The sequence below is a fragment of the Nyctibius grandis genome, chromosome 18 (genome assembly GCF_013368605.1).
Source record: "Nyctibius grandis isolate bNycGra1 chromosome 18, bNycGra1.pri, whole genome shotgun sequence".
In the NCBI taxonomy this organism is placed as follows: Eukaryota; Metazoa; Chordata; class Aves; order Nyctibiiformes; family Nyctibiidae; genus Nyctibius; species Nyctibius grandis.
Genome location: NC_090675.1, coordinates 4,531,891 through 4,550,705, shown reverse-complemented (window position 1 = coordinate 4,550,705; position 18,815 = coordinate 4,531,891). Strand labels below are relative to the sequence as shown.

At 44.8% G+C, this 18,815-nt stretch overlaps 1 protein-coding gene across 1 annotated transcript in view; it reads left to right on the top strand.

The window, feature by feature from the left end:
* The window catches only part of MYBBP1A (MYB binding protein 1a), a 56,355-nt gene that overhangs the window by 16,864 nt on the left and 20,676 nt on the right, over positions 1 to 18,815 (top strand). The window contains exons 20-23 of the mRNA XM_068415512.1: positions 493 to 627; positions 1,556 to 1,667; positions 3,831 to 3,962; positions 4,843 to 4,911. Coding sequence (XP_068271613.1) covers positions 493 to 627; positions 1,556 to 1,667; positions 3,831 to 3,962; positions 4,843 to 4,911 — 448 coding nt within the window. The remainder of the gene's footprint in view (positions 1 to 492; positions 628 to 1,555; positions 1,668 to 3,830; positions 3,963 to 4,842; positions 4,912 to 18,815) is intronic.

Here is an 18,815-nt window from a genome sequence, read left to right as displayed (position 1 = left end):
AGTTTGTGGCCAGCTGTGGGATGGTGATCAAGGCCATTAGCAGTAAGCCAGGGCAGCTGCCCCAGGCTGGCCCACAGGTGTATTCTATTAACATCAGGTTCACTATAAAATGGAAAGCTGCTGGGGATGGGGCTCTTTGTTCTGATCTCCTTTTCCTCCTTCTCCTTAATGGCTACTATCCCTGGAGAAACTTGCTACCACTCTAAGGGCTAAGTATAATTTTGTGTCTCTTGTATTAGTATCGATACTGGTTTTCTTATTTTATTAAATCTGTTTAAATTTCAACCCACGAGTCTTCCTCCTTTTCCCAATTCCCTTTCTTGGTTGTGGAAGGGACATGGAGTAAGAGAACAACCGGTTATTGTTTAGCTCTGGGTGCGGCCTAAACAGAGATGGTCGCCCCGAGTCCAGTGATAAAGGTTCATAGCAGTCTGTTGCCCAGAGCTCTTTCTCTAGGTAATGGTTTGGGGTTTGTTTTTAATGCTCTTTCAGGAACTCATTGTGCCGAGCTAAGCAGTACTGCAAGAGAGTGGATGCCCTGCAAGAAGATTTGCACGCTTTTGTGGAGAGGCTTGTGAAAAAGGCCTGCAAGCACACTGACTCTTCAGTGGCTCTCTATTATTTCAGGTCAGTGTTAAAAAGGAGTGTCTCTACTCGGTGCTGTGACCATGGCTGGTCTGTAAGCAGGCTTAATGTTGCATGTTAAAACAGTTCAGAGAAGTGAGAGACGTGATGAAGGCTGGGTGTCAGCATCTGTGTCTTACATGAGGGCTAGTCAGTCATCCTGGCAGTCTGAAGCATTTTCAAACAGATGTCCATCTTTTGGTGATCATGTTCTATAGGCTCTGTGATACAGGAATGGTCTGGTACAGCTTTGCTGATAGTGTTGGGAAGCTCTTCTTTGAGGCTTCATCAGGGAGTAATGAATTGTGTGTGATTCAGTGTGGGGGTGAATGTAATTTGTAGTCAATCTGAAATGATCATTCTGCAAATACTCTGGTTTCCTGTCTCCACGATAGTGCGAGGACAATAATGATGATGGGTCCTGACTGCACGTACTGGTATTCACTCCTTTGCCACTGAATACAGGTGAATTAGGATAAGCCATATGTGTATCTGTTAGGAAACATGAGCAATCTTGCTGTTTCCTGGTGTAAATGGGAGTGCTGTTTACCAGTAGGCTCTCCTGTGACTTGCAGACAGTTTCAGGAGAATTTTCATATTCTATCTGGGATTTCTCAACACAACTGTGTATACAGCAGGTACCAGGTTCCATGGTCAAACCAGTGCCAGTCAAAACAATAGGAAACAGCATGAGCTTGAGGAAACCAGGCTGATAGTGAGGGTGTCTGACTTCAGCCTCCTAAGATTTATTTGTCTTTAGGTCTGGCAAGAGTTAGACTGAGAGAAGGGGTCTTCTTCAACTCTTTAACCCCCACCTTGGTACAGAATAAACTGCCTGCATCAGTTGGCCTCTGCCCTCAGGTGGCTTTGCAGTGGCACTGTAACACTGGGATAGCTGCTATGTTCTCCCCTTTTCCTTTTCTCTTTTTAGTGCCTCATTATACCTGCTCAAAGTGTTGAGAGGAAACACGTCCGATAAGTCATCAACTCCTTCTAACCCTCTGCCAGAGAAACAGAGCAACACCATCCCGCAGGCTTCTCAGGTAAGACAGCAGGCTGCTCTTGAGGCAGTGTTTTTTGCCAGTAAAGTTGCGTTACCCCATTTTGCTGAGTGGGCCTTGCTTATTCAGTCTCACTGTTCCTGCTGCCTGCAGGTACCTGCCTATGTGATTTCTTTTCCGTAAAGCTGTCACATTCCCCATCCCCTTCTGGCCCTTGTCCCCTGCCTTTGGAGTGCCTGCTTGCCCATAGCCACCAGGGGCTGCTGATGTACAGTGGATCCACATTAATTGTCTAAGAAGCCTGATGTATATTTATGCTGCTCTCCTGGCTGATTTGCTGGTTTTTCCATTAACCTCTTGGCAGTCGCTGTTTTTGTTCTTTTCTGGAGGGGTGCTGAGGAGCAGGGAGGCACAGGGCAGTGGAGGATGAGAGTGAATTCCTATTTCTCTGAGGTTTGGGCTGAAGTTATCTTCACAGGTGAAGAGAGTGTGGAGCAGTCCTGGTTTCAGTGGTAGTTTTTTGCAGGGAGACTCTTCATCTGGTTGTGCTATGGGTGTCTATTGATCAGGGAGCCTTACTGTCTGGTTCCCTTTTACCTGCTGTCTCTACTGAATTTCACAGGTCTCTGAATTTGGTGACCTTATGTATTAGGCAGCCCAGCCCAGTCACCTCCACTAGAAATTTGGCAAGTGGTGTTTCACTAGCCAGCCTGATACTTGCCTCTGAACATCTCAAATTGTGTGCAGGAATTAGTGCCTTAATCTTGTTGACATTTTGTGGGAGAGGAAAATAAACAGGACTACCTCATGACAAGGGAGGGCCTGGAAATTACAAACACTGAGATATTATTAGTAGCTGAAAAGATAGCCAGTGTCTCTAAGGCTTAGTGAGAGACCAAGACTGTTAATCCAAGCAGCTCTTGTTCTGTGCTGTGCCTTTCTGGAAAGAAAAACAGAGATCTGTGGGGAATATAAACAACATACTTGACGTTGAGGCTAGAGTGAGACATGCTTCACAGCATCCTTGTGCTTCCTTGTCCTTCATGGGAAAGGCTATGGTTCCTGCAGGAACAGAGCTGTGGTTTTGATCAGCCAAGGACACAGCCAGCAGCTGAAGTGAGCTGCTGGTTTGAGGGAAGTGACACAATTCAGTTTGTGTGATGCTGCTGGTGTGACATGGTGTTGAGGCTGGGAAGGTTTTGCAGTGGGGAACCAGAGACAAAGGTGTGGTGTGTTTCCAGTGAGCTGTACTTCACGAGCATAATCTGGAGCTTTTCAGTAAGCAGTAAAGTGGAACTAGAGCAGACCCTATGATGCAGTGGCCAAATTTATGGAAAAGCCTGTTACTACAGAATAAATTTTTTTGCAGTAAATGTCTGCGTGGGAGGAGGAATCAATTTTTTCCCTGCAGATGTATATGTCAAATAAATGTTAAGTATAGACACTTCACTAGGAAACTGGGGTCCTGTATTTCAAGATCCATCTCCCCTGTTCCACTCTAGCCTGTATTCTGCTGCAGTGGCACTGGGAGTTCAACCTGAGAATGGGACACAACATTAACATGGCTTTAACTTGCGATGGGGCCATGGAAAAATTGCTTGGGTGGAGGTTTGCAAAAGGCCCGTCCTCTATTGTGAAGATCACAGCTTTCACCTCCTGGGCCTTAAGCTTTCTTTCTTCCCAGGGAGCTGTGCTTCCCTGGCAATATGAGAAGAGTCTGGAATGTCAGGATGTGATGCTCTGCACTTTACTTAGCTGCTAAGTGTATGTAGATCTAGATATGTACTTACACTAATAGCTACAGATTCAGATGAGAACAGCATGTGCACAGCACAGCTGCTGCAGGATAGTCCTTGAGTGCTCTGTGACCTAATGTGTGTGAGACATGCCCACCACAAAGCTAGAAGTACAGCCCCCACACTACCACCACACTACATACAGTGTATGATCTTACTAGAAAGCTGTGCTGCCCTTCACTAACATGCTCATACTGCTGTCGGTACTTGGGAGAGCATGTTTGGGGCCCACTTTGTTGTTTCTTCATGGTTCTTTGTTGCATCTCTTAGGCCTGGATCATATAAACTACCCAAGAGTATCTAGTTGTTGGAAAAACCTGTGTGTGCTGGTCAAAATTAATTACTTAATTGCTAGTGATTCATCCTTGTGTTTCACTGGAAATTTTTTTGTTCTGCTTTTTCCTTGTAGCTTTTGAGCACAGGTTGTTTGGATGTGGAGAGGGTGACTGCAGTATATCAGCAAGCACTGACACAATTCTTGACTAAACGGAACAGTGCCCTTACAAGCTCCATGTTCAATGATCTCTTCAGCCGCTTCCCGGTAAGCGTTGCTGTCTGTGTGGCATGTTGTCTTCTGCTGGCTCCAAAGTACGATTGTAATTCTGGGGAAAGTAGGGAAGAGAAACTTCTCTGCTTTATTGCAGGCGTTTCAAACTGCACAGTGTGTCAGTAAACTGTGCAGCAAACTGCTGTCCGTGCTTTGTTAGGGCCATACCTTCCAGTGCCTAAAAGATGACATGAGAGGTATGCTAGTAAGGTATTTGCAATCCAGATGCTTTCTCATTTCTTGTGTCTGGATTCCTTGTGCCCCTCAATTGGGGAATATTTTACCTATAAACATAGAAATTGGTGGATTAGGCCAGAAGAAAGGTTCATCAAGCTTTGCTGACAAGTACTCCTGCTCTAGAAAAGTTGTTTTGATCAACACTTGTTGCAGGGGACAACTTTAAGATAACCTGTCTCCAGGGCGGCTTGCCTCCTGACACAGTTGTTTCTGTCCCCTTTAGCATGTGGGTTCAGATCTTTCCCCAAGCTCTGACATTCTCCAGTCTAACTCAGCGTGTTCTCCTTTGCCTCTGGGATGGTTCCTCTGCACAAATTGAACTGCCTATGTAAAATATCAGGCTGATGCAGACTTAAATCGAGAACCAGGCAGAACACAGAGGTGAAATCTTTGCCTGATTTTTTCCAGTTTAAGAGTTTTGCTGCTGACTTCCTTGTGATCAAGATTTCACTCAGGGCTGGTGTGAGCAAAGCTGTTAATTTTCAAATAAGCTGTTGCTGATCTCTGGGCACTTTTCTTTCTTGTGGCATTTTCGTCTCACTCAAGAAGCTGTGTAAAATACAGACTGTTTCGCTTGAAAAACAAACCTGTCTGTCAGCAAACCACTAATAAGAGACTGGGTCTTTCTTTGTTACAGGTCATGTGTAAGCCGTTAGTAGATATTCTTGTCAAGTCAATCACAGCAGGAGCCAGGCAACATCAGCAGGTAAGAAGGAAAGCAAACAAACAAAGCTGTATTAGATAGTCAATGGGAGAAGTCACTTAATCACAGCAGCTCAGATGATGCTTAATATGCTTATTTCTGCCTTTAGGGCTGCCCAGTTTTGAGAAGTGGGCTTCCTGGGGGAAGAGCTTTTGCAAATACTGCCTTACTGCTTTGGGTGTGTGACTGAAGTTGTGGAAGTAGCTTATGCATTTCACAGTCACAGGTGTTCTTTGGTAGCATCTGCTTTAAAAACTGCCTGCAGCTTTCAGGGTTGAGGCCTGATTGTTGTAGGGGTTGCCTTGAGTCACTTATTCCTTGATTACTTTCTTATTGGTAAGATGTTCCTCTGCATTGATGTAGCATGTTGTAATCCTTGCCTCCTAGTGCTATCTCAGGGTTAGCTTCTTGAGTCTGTTCTGCAGCTTGCCAGCTGTCCTGCGTTTTCTAGGCCATGTGCTTCTGTGTCTAGTTTAAAACCACCTGTACTATAGATCCAGTTTTTGATGGTTGATTGCATGTGCCTGACTAACAGGAAATTAGTGGAACCTTATCAATAAAACATTGCAGGGTGACTGCACAGGTCACTGTTGTATGAGCAGGGAATTGAGGCCTGTCTGGATTTTCACTGCATCATGCACTGCAGTGGGGGTGCCTATTAGCTATCAACACAGTTAATAACCAAAACCCCTTTAGGCCAATAGCACTGTGTCTTAAACTTTCCCACACCCTAGCTGTAACATGCATCTGTCCCCTGCAGAAGTGCATTCTAGATTGACCTTGGTGTTTCATAAATACCTGTTTTATTGTTTCTGATAATTGGAGGGAATGTGAAGGGCTAGGTATGTGTTTACAGTAAGGCTGCTTTACATTGTCAGTGTAAATTGCATTTCAGGCTCTTTTACCCAACAAGAATGGTTCCGATTTAAACAAGAACAAAAAAAAAGAGCATGAATTAGGCTATTAGTCATTTCAGTGGATAGAAATAAGGATGTGTTACACAAATAACAAACAAATTAATTACAAGGCACATACTTGGTCCTGTCCTCAAGAGACCAAGAACAGCATCCCAAGCAGACAGCTTCATTTATGTGGGTATCTTTGCTTCCCCCCAGGGAATAGCATTGTCCTTCTTTCAGGGCTTCCACAGTTATCTGCTCCAGCTTTGTTTCCAGAGCCTGTTTATCTGTGGGTGGGAGGAGTAGGGGAGGACATGCAGCACGCTGTGTGTGGGAGAACATGGATATACCAAAAGAACATGGATATACCACTGTTTAAACAAAGGCAACATGGAGAGTAAGCTATGTAAAGCCTGGGCAGCTTGGAGTTGCAGCTTTACATTTTTTGCAGACTGCTTCCTTTTCAAGAACTCTGGCTTCCCCTCATCAAATGTCCAATTTGCCAGGTTTTCAGTTAAATTGTCCCACTGATTCTCAAGGCAAATGTGCTTTGGTGGTATCCTCAGGGCTAGGGGGCAAGCTAGATGGCTGTATGTGGCAAGGTGATGTCCTGGGTAAAGCAGGGGGATAACTTCTCTGGAGCCTCTGCAGCTTCTGGCAGCCTCTGGGGGAGTGAGGTGGAGGGGCTAAGCTACCAAAAGGGCTGTCCTAATGCAGAGTCCTGAAGACACACCAGAGGTCTCCTGGTATTGTGACTTTGGCCAGGGCTGACGGTTGAGAGGCTAGTGGGGTAGTCTCCTATTTTCAGCCCCTGATTACTGGCCTCTAGTCATTACACCAGCTTAGTCCCAGAGACTTGAGGCTTAATTCCCCTTCTAACACTCCTGTTATTAATGCTGATTGTTCTGGCTATGCCTGCTGCATCTGTATGAACAGCTAATCCCACTGTGATTTTGACTTCTTGGCTCAGCACATCCCTTTGGCAGGGAGTCCTCAGGGCCGTGCTAGGTGGGGAGAGCCGTGCTCTGTACGGGAAGGTGGAGGCTCACTGCTCTGGCCTGGTATCTGGTGGTGGCCTGGTAATGAGCCCCTGGGCTCTGGCCCAGCAGGGCTGGCCACTGTTCCAGCTGGCCTGGGGGAGGCCCTTCCCAAGGGGGTAGGAGATGTGGGTGCGCCTTCAGGCTGGGTTTTTAGGTAGTTTTGAACAAAAGGAAAAGTGGTTCATGAGGAGGACGTAAGGGGGGTGTTCCTTCCTCCTCACCCCAAATACCTGGGAGTTTGTGAGAGCAGTGTGGAGGCAGGGAGTCTGTTCGGTCTCTCCCCTCAGCCAGACTGGTCCCTGAGGTTTTTTAAGGCCTTTAAGGCAAGATCTTGTAGCTGCTGGCATACATGTCCAGCTCTTACTTCAGGGGTCTCTGCTCTTGCTGTGGTCTCTAGTGCAAAGTCAAACTTGATCACTACGTGATGGCTCTGGAGTAGCCTGGTTGAGGTGATTTGCAGCACATTTCCCTGTGTGCTCAGTAAGCCACACAGTGTATGGCAAGGCCTGGACCTGCCTGGGCTCTTGTCAAGAAACAGCAAACCTGAACTGTATGTGAAATGCTGTTCCTGTGCCTTCTGTTGTAGGCTGCTGCAGGTCTGTCAAACTCAATTTCTAGGCAGCTGTAACTGAGAGAGGATCCTCTAGGAAATGCAGGAGCTGCTCAAATGCTGCTCAGCTGGCATTGGCTTGGAGAGGAGCAGTCTGGCCTCTCCAACCCCAGCCATTTGTCCTGACCCTGGGGACCCTGCTGTCTGTCTGGTGCCCAAGTGTTCATGCAGTTATGTTGCAATATGGACATGAGGATGATTTGGCTGAAAATTTACCTTTCCCTTCCACACATACTTATTTTTCCCCTTTTGCTGTGTTAAAATTAGCTTTGATAATTCACTGGTCTTTTTCAGGGCCCAGGGATAGTCAGTGCAAGAGCAAGGGTGGCTGGGTGAAAGCTGTGATGTTTCATCAAACAGCAGCGTTCGTTGACATGAAATTATGGCTTCTGTGAAGGGAGTACGAGAATATTGGAAAGCAGAGTTTATCTGTGTGGACTGTTGGCTGTAGCTGATGACTCGAGCAACTGGGTCTTGCGTTGCTGCAGCCTTTCTGTACATCTTGTCTCCCTCCATTGCTCACCTCTAAAGCCTGGAGAACATCAAACCCTCAGCAGCAGTGTTGTGTCTGCAGAGACAGAGGTGTTTGTAGCTATTGGATGGGTGCTACATGCCATTCTGGGAGGTGCGTTTCTTTGGCCTGTGTGCTTGCTGTAGAAAAGGGCCTTTTGGAGATACCCAAAGGCAGGTGTATCAAGAGGGTGCATCTTGCTGCAAAGCTTAGCAGAAAAAAAAGGAAGCTTTAGAACAAAAACTTTAGATAGTGTGCCTGACGTTGAGTCAGCCCTTTTCCTGTGACGTTGTTCCTACCTGCCTAAAGCAGCAGTAAGGTTGTTCAGCTCCACACTGAAGTAATTAGTGAGATAAAACGAACAGCACTTTAGGGGGTGAGAGCTCTTAAGGCAGTTTTAAACCTGGCTCACAGTGGTTGGGTTGGTAGGTTTTCCTAGCAGTAAGCTCAACCTGTATTACAAGTTTTAAACTGGAAAGGTGAATTTGCAGTGGTCTTACTGAGACTGAACTTGAAACTGAAGCTTGTACGTGCAGCCAAGTTCTGTTCCTCTGATGTTACTCCTGGAGCGCGGATGCCTGCAGGAGACAGTAATACAGCAGTTTCCCTGGAAGAGGAAAGAGCTGGAGAGATTAGTGTCATTTGTGAGTAGGGGAAGGAAGGGCAAGGGGTGCTTGACCAGGGAAGGAAGGTTGCTATCCCACCCTGAATTCACTCAGTACCTGTTTAAACCTGTACATCAGAAAGATACAAGATGAAGATCTGTGTGACAGTAGATCTGCAAAATTACCTTGTTTCAGGCAATTCATGCATCTGAGCTCGGCTTCTCACCTTTTGTGAGACCACACTGACTGCAGGACACTATGAATCATATTCTGCTAGTTCAGATTTCTAGAATCCCATACCCACGTGCATACCTGCGTACGTATGTGTGCTGTAAGTAGCTGAGGTGCAAATGACAGCGAGGGATACAGTCTTCAGTGATAAGACTGGTATGGGAAAATGACAAGTCATCAAAAATGGAGCTTGTGTTATACCTTTGAGTTGACCTAGTGCTAATGAATTGTGTTAAGCTTCTGGCACAGGTGATCCCATTGGCAGTGCAAAGCCTTGCAGCTCGCCAAGCAGAATGTGTGGTGCTAACAGGTGGGGGAGGCTTGTGCTGTTTTGTTGACTAAGGATGTTGCTGTCAGTCTGATGTCTTCCACAAGCACTAAGCACGTTCTCAAATTCTGTTTAGGAAAAAAAAGGTGTGTGAGTTTGTTCTTGCTTCCTCTTTTCTTAATGCAATTTGGTCTTACTACTGCAATTGTTTTCCAGGAGACCTTGACCTGCAAATTACTTCCTTGTGCCTTGTTTCAGTGGGTGCAGTGTTGCTTTTTCAGTACACACAAAAGGCTTGGGTTTTTGGCTTGTGCTGATGGAGAGTAAACCAGGGATCAAGACGTGTTTAATGATTGTTGCATGACTCAGCTACATACCAGAACCCTCCTGAGCCTTAGGTGAGGAATGTCTTCCTAGTTTATTTTTAGCAGCAGCAGTATGATGAGCATAGCTACAGTAACATCTAGTTCTGTAACTGTGTGTGGGCTTGGGCTGTCACAGCACAAACCTTTCGGTGGTGCATTGTTAATTGTGGTGAGGTTTTTACTGCAGTGCCCCCTCCATTCTCCTCCGTGCTGGGGCTGCCAGAGGACTGAATGAGTCCATACACAAATGCTTCTACCCTAAAAACTTGCTCTGTTAGCCTGAGGATCAGGTGAAGGAGGAAAATGTGTGGCTGGTATCATTGCAGTCCCCAGGCTTACTGCTGATGCAGGCTTCTGCAGGCAAGTGCATACTGCAGGTGCCAGCTGTGAACTAGAAACAGGCTGAAGCACAGGCTCTCGGGAAGCCTGGACTGGAAGAAGCAGCTTTTCCATGAGAAAAACAGCTTCTTGACCAGTGGTGTTGGAAACAGTTTGGAAAGGAAGACTAGTAAATGAAACATCTACTGCTACCAGGAGTAAGTTGTTGTCCCCATCTCGCTTGTACTGGCAGACACTTAGTCCACTTCTAGTCTGTAACTTTTTCCTGGGGTTTAGACAAATTATTTGATACCTGTCCCTTATTCTTTTCCTTTGGGAAAGGCACTAGGAGTGTACCTTTCAACACAATTACTAAGAGCCTTTGCAATTATTTTTGCGGTGTGGTCACACATCAGTTTGGATACATCCCTGTCTTCTTATTTACATTTAAAGCTATATTGTTTGAGGATGTTGCAGTAGCTGGGAGCATAATGATGCTATATTTGTCCATCAAGTGAGTTTATTTTCTGTGATTTGGCTAGAACTCTGCAAAGCTGATGTAAGTGTGGAGCTGTCAGTAAACTAATAAAAGTCATTTTACTTAGTGTAGAGATGAGAATGGGCACTGAGACAGAGTTCAAAATGTCATCTTATGTCATATAGATTCATTAATATTTCAAAATGTGTTTTTGTAAAGCACTCTGTGACAAGGAACCTTTTATGATCTATCTAATAGTGAGTGTATTTTAGGTAAGTTGCTAATTAATCTTGGTGCTTTGGCAGTCTCCCCAAAGGGATCAAACATATATAGACATAATTTTACAGAACTGAAGCAATTCTGTGCCAGAGCTGCCATCACCAGAAGAGTAAAATATGATCCCAAAGTCCTGCCAAAGAGGTCTTGGCTGGTTGACAGTTATCCTTCTGAACAGTTTATGTTCTGTGTAAATATCTAAGTTAAAAAGTAATTAAACTTTAATACAGCAAGAACAGTAAAAGCACTGCAAAGCATCACAAGCCGGCACCCCTCTGGGTGTACGTGTGGGAGTATTCCTCCTCATGCTGTGACAGATGAATGGATCACTGCATTAATGCACCATGCCTTGCCTGCATTCTCACAGATAGTTTCCAGCAGGTGGTATAGGAAGGACTTCTTATGGATAAGATTTTGCATAAGCTGTTACTAATAATGAAGCAAAATAAACCTCCCCAGATAAGTACCAGCACCAGTTCAGCTCTACCTCCTTCACATCAGAAATGAGAACCAGGCTGCTAATGCTGGCTGAGCAATAGGCCATGACTGAAAGGTACCATTCCTTCAAAGCACCTTCCATCTGCTCTGCAGAGGTAGGACATGCGCCTGTGTCCTCTGTAGAGGTGTCACTAGGGGGAGGGCTCGTCCCAGGGTCTGGTTGAGGTGAGTAGACCTTCAGAGGGTGAGTTTCCCAGAGGCACTGGTAGCTTCTTGTGTGATAGTGTTACAGTGGCTGTTGCTGGCAGACTTCTTCCTTTTTGTCTTCCCCTGTTCAGTATGCACCCGCTCTTCAATGAAGAGAAATCATTTGCAGCTGGAAAATGTACGCCAAACTGACATGCTTTGGCTCCAGTCAGTGTCCTGCTCCTGTTCCTGTTTTTGTTTTGTGCAAGGAGCTGGTCAAGGAGATCCTGTGTTTTGCAAGGTAAAGCTGAGCTATGGGTGGGCTTTTGCGCATTTTTGAGCTGTCTGATCGTGAGCCAGCGAAGCCCTGTGACATGTACTAGCTCTAGGTATGTAAACTGTCCCTCTGAAGTCGAAGGGGCAACAGTTGAATGGTTAAGTGCTTTGCTGGGTCAGGGCCAGAGTGCTCTACATTTTTGTGTAGAGATTTTTAATTCCTAGACCATTAGGATGGTTGTGGATATGTGGATTATTGCATCCCAACCTTTCGTTTTTTAGAGCGTCTCTTGCATTGGGAGAACTCAAAGAAACTGTCTTCCTTCGGTGAGTTGGAGGACATTGACAGCATCTATAAATAGTCTCTGATGTTCTTCGGAAAGGTGTCTGATGCCATAGTAAAACGTAGTGTGCTCTGATGAACTGCTTTATAAGACATGTTTCTGTCTCCCTTTCCTCTCACTTCTGTGAGACGGTTGAAAATTTTAAAAGATCTGTTTAGATTTTTCAGGTCCTCCTGACTGCATTTAGGCTGAGTGCTTGAAATCCCATGGCATGAGTTTTCGCTTGTATTTGCATTGAGAACTTCCTGTTCTCGTGTATTTCAGTTGAATAAGGGACCCCTGTCACCGAGTCTGCAGGGCCTCTTTGGGGCATCATGCATGTTGTTAGCTGTTTATGTTTGTTTGTTTTTTCTGTCATACTGGGTTTTTTTGTTGTATTTAATGGTGCCTTTTAATGGCCCCTGTGTATTCTGCAAAAAGTGTCTAGCAGATAGATGCCTGCATTGCCCGCATATAAATCCATAACGATACCAGGCATTAATTGACTGGCACAGCAAAACTGCCCTGTGGGCAGTCCCAGCCTTTATATTCCACCAGCACAAACAGAACATGGAAAAGCTCCTACTTGCCTCTTTATTCTGATTCTGGAGGTATAGGCTGTTTATTCTGCTCGCTAGTGTTCGGCTGATTGTCTTGATGATCATGTAGCAAATCCTCAGTAATGAGGGAAACACTTTAGTCTGTTGCTGGGAAAAAAATAAGAAAATTAGAAGGTCACATACGCTTTGGTTGTACTGTAGACACAGCTGCTGGCAAGAGCTACCCAAGGATGGAACTGATCAGTAGCATTAACAGCCCTGCATATTGGATGGACTTGCTGAGTTAGATATATACCATATTGCAGTGATTTTCCAAGACTGAGTAATTTCCTAGCCTACCAAATTAAACTTGCCATCTGACACATGGGGAGTTGATAGTTTTTAAAAAGAGAGTGAACCACCCAAGTGTGTTTTGCTCAGCCTGACAAACATAGCCCCTGAGTAGATATTTGTGTAGAGCAGATGGGAGAAGTTTGCTTGGAGGCAAGGTCATTGTATAAGTTATTTAATAACAGCATAACAAAAACAGGAGGGGAAGAAATGTCTGTGGTTGTGATGAAATTGGTGACTATCTCAGTCATACGGGCTCGAGTTGTATTCATGCTACAAAATATTGCAAAAACATCAGGATAGAATCCTGTTTTGCTGAAGTTCTGGGTTAAGGTTTCCGCTGTGTTTACAGTGGGCTATTGCATCTTGGTTTGGAAATACTAGCAGGTGTGTTGGAAGGGTGTTTTGTAGGCAAGTGAAGAAAGATGAGGGCTGCTGCAGCATAAAATGAAATGCCAGCCTGGGCTGTGTTCACTGACAGGGATGTTCTTAAGAGTTTGCGTAGAAAGGGATAGGTCCCTTTTTGTTGTTGTTTGGGGGTGGGGGTGGAATGGGGTTTGGCTGCTTCTGTTTCTGCTTTCCCTTGGCACGTACGAAAATGCCACTTTGCGAAAGTTAAAAGACAAGAAAGGAGTTAGGATTTCTCTGCAGGGTTTCTCAGCAGCCTCCTAGCAGAACAGGGTCTCAAGCCATGTCCCTCTCCCCAGGGGCAATGTGCAGTTCTGTCATGTCATGGTGCTTCTCTCAGTGGATTCTGCAAAATGAAGAGGTCTGCTGGCGAGCGTCCGAATCGATGAATCTACAAAGTTCAACCCAGTGCAATTTCCAGCTTTTTTTTTTGCTTAGCAATGTTGTTTATTTTAGTGTTCCAAGCTAACAGTTTTACTGACGTGTGAGTACTTTTTTTTTAACACTGCTTGAAAGCTAAACTTCAGTGGTTGACGTTTGAGTGAATTGGAATTCTTATTTCTCATTATCTGCTGATAAATGTTCTCAAAAGATGAAAACCTTTGTCCTTGCAACATCAAGACTGGTCTAGTGAATTGGGGACAGCAGCTAAAAGGCACGCAGTGCCTAGGCGACGTGGGTCTGTTTTTTTTTTTTTTTTTTGAATGCATACTGCTCTCAAATCTCCTAAATTATTAAATCTGACTTTTGCAAAGTCTCTTTAAATAGGCTGCATTATGCCGTAGCTGCCTTCTGAATAGCCTAAAGAAAATCCTATTGCCTGTCTCTCCTGAATTGAGGAAAATTGACTTTGTTGTGCAGAGGAGATATCTGGCTTAGAAAGTGTTGGGAGGAGCAGCCAAGTGAGGGAACTGAAGGGGACAGTTTTGGTTTTACCAACGTGTGCAAGTAACTTGAGGTGTCAGTGGAGCTTCTTGATGTTTGATAATACAATATGTGTGTGTGTAAAATAAAAATTGACAAAATGAAGGCTTAGGGGATAGGGTGGTTTGTTTTGTTTTTGTTTTTTTTTTTCCCAAGAGGAAAGACAGGGTTGAGAGAAAGGATAGTGCCCCAGAGGATTTCACAAGAGGTTTCTTGATATTTAGTAATGTTTCTTTGAGCCTCAGCTACTGGGACATTCTGTGAGGATCTTTGCTTTGATTTCTTAACAAAAGAGCAGTTCTTGCTCTGGTGTTTAGAGTGAGGAGCTTGTAAAAGCAAAGTGGAAATGCTCCGAAATAAATAGCGCCATATTAAGAAACCAAATTGTCTTAGATTTTTTTTTTTTTAAATTGTGACTTTGTTCTTAACTTGGGAGAGGAGTGTATTTGGGAGTGGAGAGGGAAATAGGCATATTTCCCAATTATTATTCTTATTTTTTCATGCTGGAAGGGAGAGGCTTGGATGCATTGCACAGAATCCGCTGCTGTTCTTTTCTCCTCTGGTCTCTGTGTGCCCTGTGGTACCAATATTTCCCACCAATGTTTCAGTCCTTTAATTGGACGTTACAGAAACAGCAAGAAAACATCAGTGCTCATGGGTGCTAATCTGTTCTCTGCTACTGGTTTATCTTGTGTTCTCATGGCTCACTTAATTATGGCATCTTTTTATTTTTCAAGAATTTAGGATAATAAGATATTGACTTTTTTTTTTGAGGGAAACATTAACACTGATTGGCCTTTCTGATATGGTAAGTGGTTACCCCTGGGAGAAGTGAATGTGTTCACCAAAGCAGCAGACCAATATATGGATTGTTCTGTATGGATCGCTGTGTCCTGAGGGTCTGCCTGTTGGCCTCTGGGGAAAGAAAAGCACAAGGTAAATAATGTCTTGCTCAGCCCTGAGTGCTCACTAGCTGTGTCTGTTGTATGCAAATGAAATATTTAAAGCTAATATCTAATACCATCAGCCAGACCCAGCCCAGGAGTCCGGTGTGTTATTTTATAAGTTCATTGCTTTGACTGCCCAAATGTCCTGCCGACCCTTCATCTGGGGCAGAAAGCCCAGGGTATAATGTGCAGATATCCTCTGAAAATTTGCGGTGTCAAATCTTCTCCCTGTGTGTACTGACTCATCTCCACTGCCTTTAAAATCTGGCAACATCTTATTTCTGTCACTAATTCTTGTTAGATTGCGGTGACCATAGGAGGGAGCTTTGATTTCTTTTTTTTTAAATTATTTTTTAATGTTTCCCCCCCTCCTTTCCAAGCTGCCAACAGAACAGTGCTGAAGGAAGCAGCTGTACATGTGCCCACTTCCACTGGGCACAAATGTCCTGTTGCAGTGAGCAGGCTCTCACAAATGGGCTCCTCTGGCTAGGCCAGTGCAAGATGAGGCTTTTGCTCTGACAAGAACATCCTCCAGAGCACTGTTTGCAGAGTAACCAAGCATGGAAAAAATCCAGTCCTCAGCAGCAGTGGAGAGAATGTGATTTGCAGGGTCCCTGGTTAAACAAATTAAGTAATGATGTTTTAGGGCATGGAGAAACCTGTATGTAAGTGGATACTGTATATATGCCCTGGTCTGCAGGCAGGCTACTCCAGTGTCTTGGCTGCTAGTCCTGGGTTTTCTGCTGTCTCAAGTACATTTAAAATCCACACTGGTGTGACTTTGTCAGTGAAGGCAATGACTATTTTTACCTGTAGGGCTGGGGCTGACGTAACTCGTGTAGGTGCAGCTGCGTTCTATAAAGGTGGTTTCTATGGGGTGTAGCTCATTGCACATTTTCAGCCAGATTGAATGGTGGTGGTTTGAGTGCTTGCGTCTTGCGATAGCTGTTTTCATGTTGAGGAGGAGGATGTGCCAGCGTAGCTAATGGGATAAAACTTTCTGTAGCATAGACAAGTACTGAGTAGCAGCAGAATGAAGTTACAGCCCATCTGATCGATGCGACAGCTGCTGTTCAGAGCCTTGGGAATAGCAGTAGAATTGTATAGATTTCTTAACTCCTCATTGCTGCTGCTTAAAGCAGGACATCTGAGCCACGGGTGAAGAGGTTTATGAAGGACTATAAAAATAAAGAGGAGAGCAGAGTCAGCAGGAGGGGCAGAAAGATGGAGATTTCTTCAGTCAGTTCTGTCTCAATTGCTGTCTTCCAGGGAGCTTCGTTCTTTTTCAGTAAGCAAGGTAGTAAAACCTCAAATCCCAAAGCAGAACTTCCAAAGTGGGGACCATGATCTGAGTGTAGCACCACATCCCGTGCGTTTGGTTTTTCCCCTAATTGCAGGCGTTTTGTCAAGATATTTCCATCTCTGAGTCATTGGTGTTGAGCCTCTCTCATGGAGGTGAGAGACCCAAGTCACCTGCTAGGTAGCAGGTGATGGCTTTTCCATCAGCCTGCACTAGGAATTACTGGGGTCATATATTCCAACAGCTTAAGAGGACACACAAACCGTTGTGTTTGCAAACTACTGTTTAGCTTGTTTAGAAACTGGCTAGAGAGAGGGATGTGGGCTGTTTCAGAGGCTTACAAATAAAAGTTAACATAAAAAAACCCCACAAATCCAACAGAGTTCACTGATAATTTTTTGCACTCAAGAAAACCTAAACAGATCATCTATGTGATGATGATCAAATAAGCATAATGTGTCTCATGTGTGACAATTATTTTCAATGTGCTAACGTGCAAGCTGTTGTGAGTTGTTTAAAGGTTCCTGGATGGAGAGCATCCTGCTGTATCTGTGGAAAACTGCTTTTTTACTAGGAAGGAAGAACAGGTACAACCTACTTTGCATGAAAGGGTTGCAGTGTAGGTTGGCTTATTCTAAAACACTGAAAATTGCAAGAGCTTGATGACCTAGGATGTTTGGTGGGAGTACACTAAGATTCCCTTTCTCATCCAAGGATGTAAAATATGATTTAGGTGTCACTTAAATGCTTTATATGTTGTAATTAACTAGCTTTGCAAAATTTTTCTCATCCATTTGTCACAGGAATTTAATTTAAGCTGTAAAATATCATCAGTTTTGATCACTTTTTGGCAAGGAGAATTTTGTTCCCGGGCTCATAAATCTCCTCTTTAGTGTTTTTCTGGCAAGGCCAGAGTGAGGGAGGGCTAGGAGGAAGCACCTTTCTGGCCCAGAGCATGGTGTTTGGTGCACAGGGAAGGTGTGGGAGCAGGGGGTAGTGGTTGATGGGTGGGGGTTCCTGGTCAGTGTTTACTTTTACAGCATTGTTGTGCATTGTCTGTTCCTGGAGGCAAGAAGGTGAATTTGCAGTCCTGGAAACTGGCATCTGGTAGGACAACTTCTGTGCTGGCCAAATTATATCCTGCTCATGTTCTGCCTACCTCTGACAGCAAATTGGACCTCGTCAAGGATGGCTGAGGGAACGTCTTGAAAGAGCCGATTGATTAGTCTGAAGACACTGGATTGTAGCAGGAAATACTGAATTCAGCTCCTGAGCCAGATGATCGTTCAGAAATTTTCGTGGTCTTTCCTGGGCGAGCATGAGCTGTCTTTGACTCTGCTTGCAGGCACCAGGAGTCTTGTCTAGTGACGGATAACGCGGCTTTCCTGCCGAGCGCTGGCCGTGCAGCCTGGGCACCGCGCTGTGACAGTGCTGTCACGCAGGCGTGTTTTGCCCGTGTCCCGGTGTGCAACGGGCCCTGCAGACAGAAGCTCTGCATGGGAGGCTGCCTCATCCTGGCTGCTGCAGCGTGGTGCACAGCTGGGCTTCGAGCTCTGCTTGAGCCTGGCAATGTCTCTGGGGCAGGCAGGACAGAGGGGGCAGCCAGGAACAGGGTGCAGGAGAAGCACTCCCTGGGTCCCTTCATCAGCGGGGACGACAGGGTGAAGTTAGGGTAGAACTAGATGTCTAGTTTATGATACTGCCTTGGAGCATTGGCAGCACATTTTTAAACCAAGAAATAGTTACAGAGATGCTCAAGTGTCCTGGCATGGGCAGTTCTGCATAACCGAACATGGCAGCCATGGTGTCGTAGCAGTCCCATTTATGCCAGAAGGCACTAGCACTTGCCTCTCTGAAACCTTTTAGAGAGTGGCTAAAGGAGAATATTGGCTCCACTGCTTGTATGTGCCTTGTTCCAGCACTGATGAGGAGGTTAAAAATTAATTTTGTTCTCAAAATAGTTTTCTTAAGCCACAGCCAGGGCTTTGCCTTGTCCTCCCTTCCCCTTGAATTTGAAATATATATGGAACGTGTGTGTGTGCGTATGCCATGTGTGAAATACTGCAGCTACAGCTTGTGGGTTGAGGAAAATTAATTTGGCAAATGTTTCTTAATCACCTCTGGTTTTCACTTTTTACATCTAAAGCCTTCAAATAAGTTTTGTATGTTGTAAATTAGTAATTGGCGTTTGATGCTTGTTCAGTGAGGATACTTGTTAAGGATCTCGAAGGATAATTTTTTGTTTTTCCTTAACTTAGAAAGAGTCCTTTTTTTTTTCCTCTTCGCCTCCCCCAGAGAATTTGCAGCTTGGTCCTGTTGAGGTCAACAGACTGTGTGAAACTCCAGATTTTTAAGTTAGTCACAAGTTTAAGTCCTCTGTTAAATATTGTCATGACAAGTAGGTGAGAATTTCTAGAAGTGCAATTATTTTTTTGCCATGTCCCTATGGTTGTAGAATAGCCTTAATGCTGAGGATTACATCCAGAGAGCTGCTGCTTTGTAATGTGTCCTGGCAGGTCATGTTACGCTGTGGCTTTGCTGCTGTAGTGTGTATGCCAGAAGGGAGACATCAGTGCTCTGAAATACCAGTAAGCCTCTCTGGTGTGATACCACC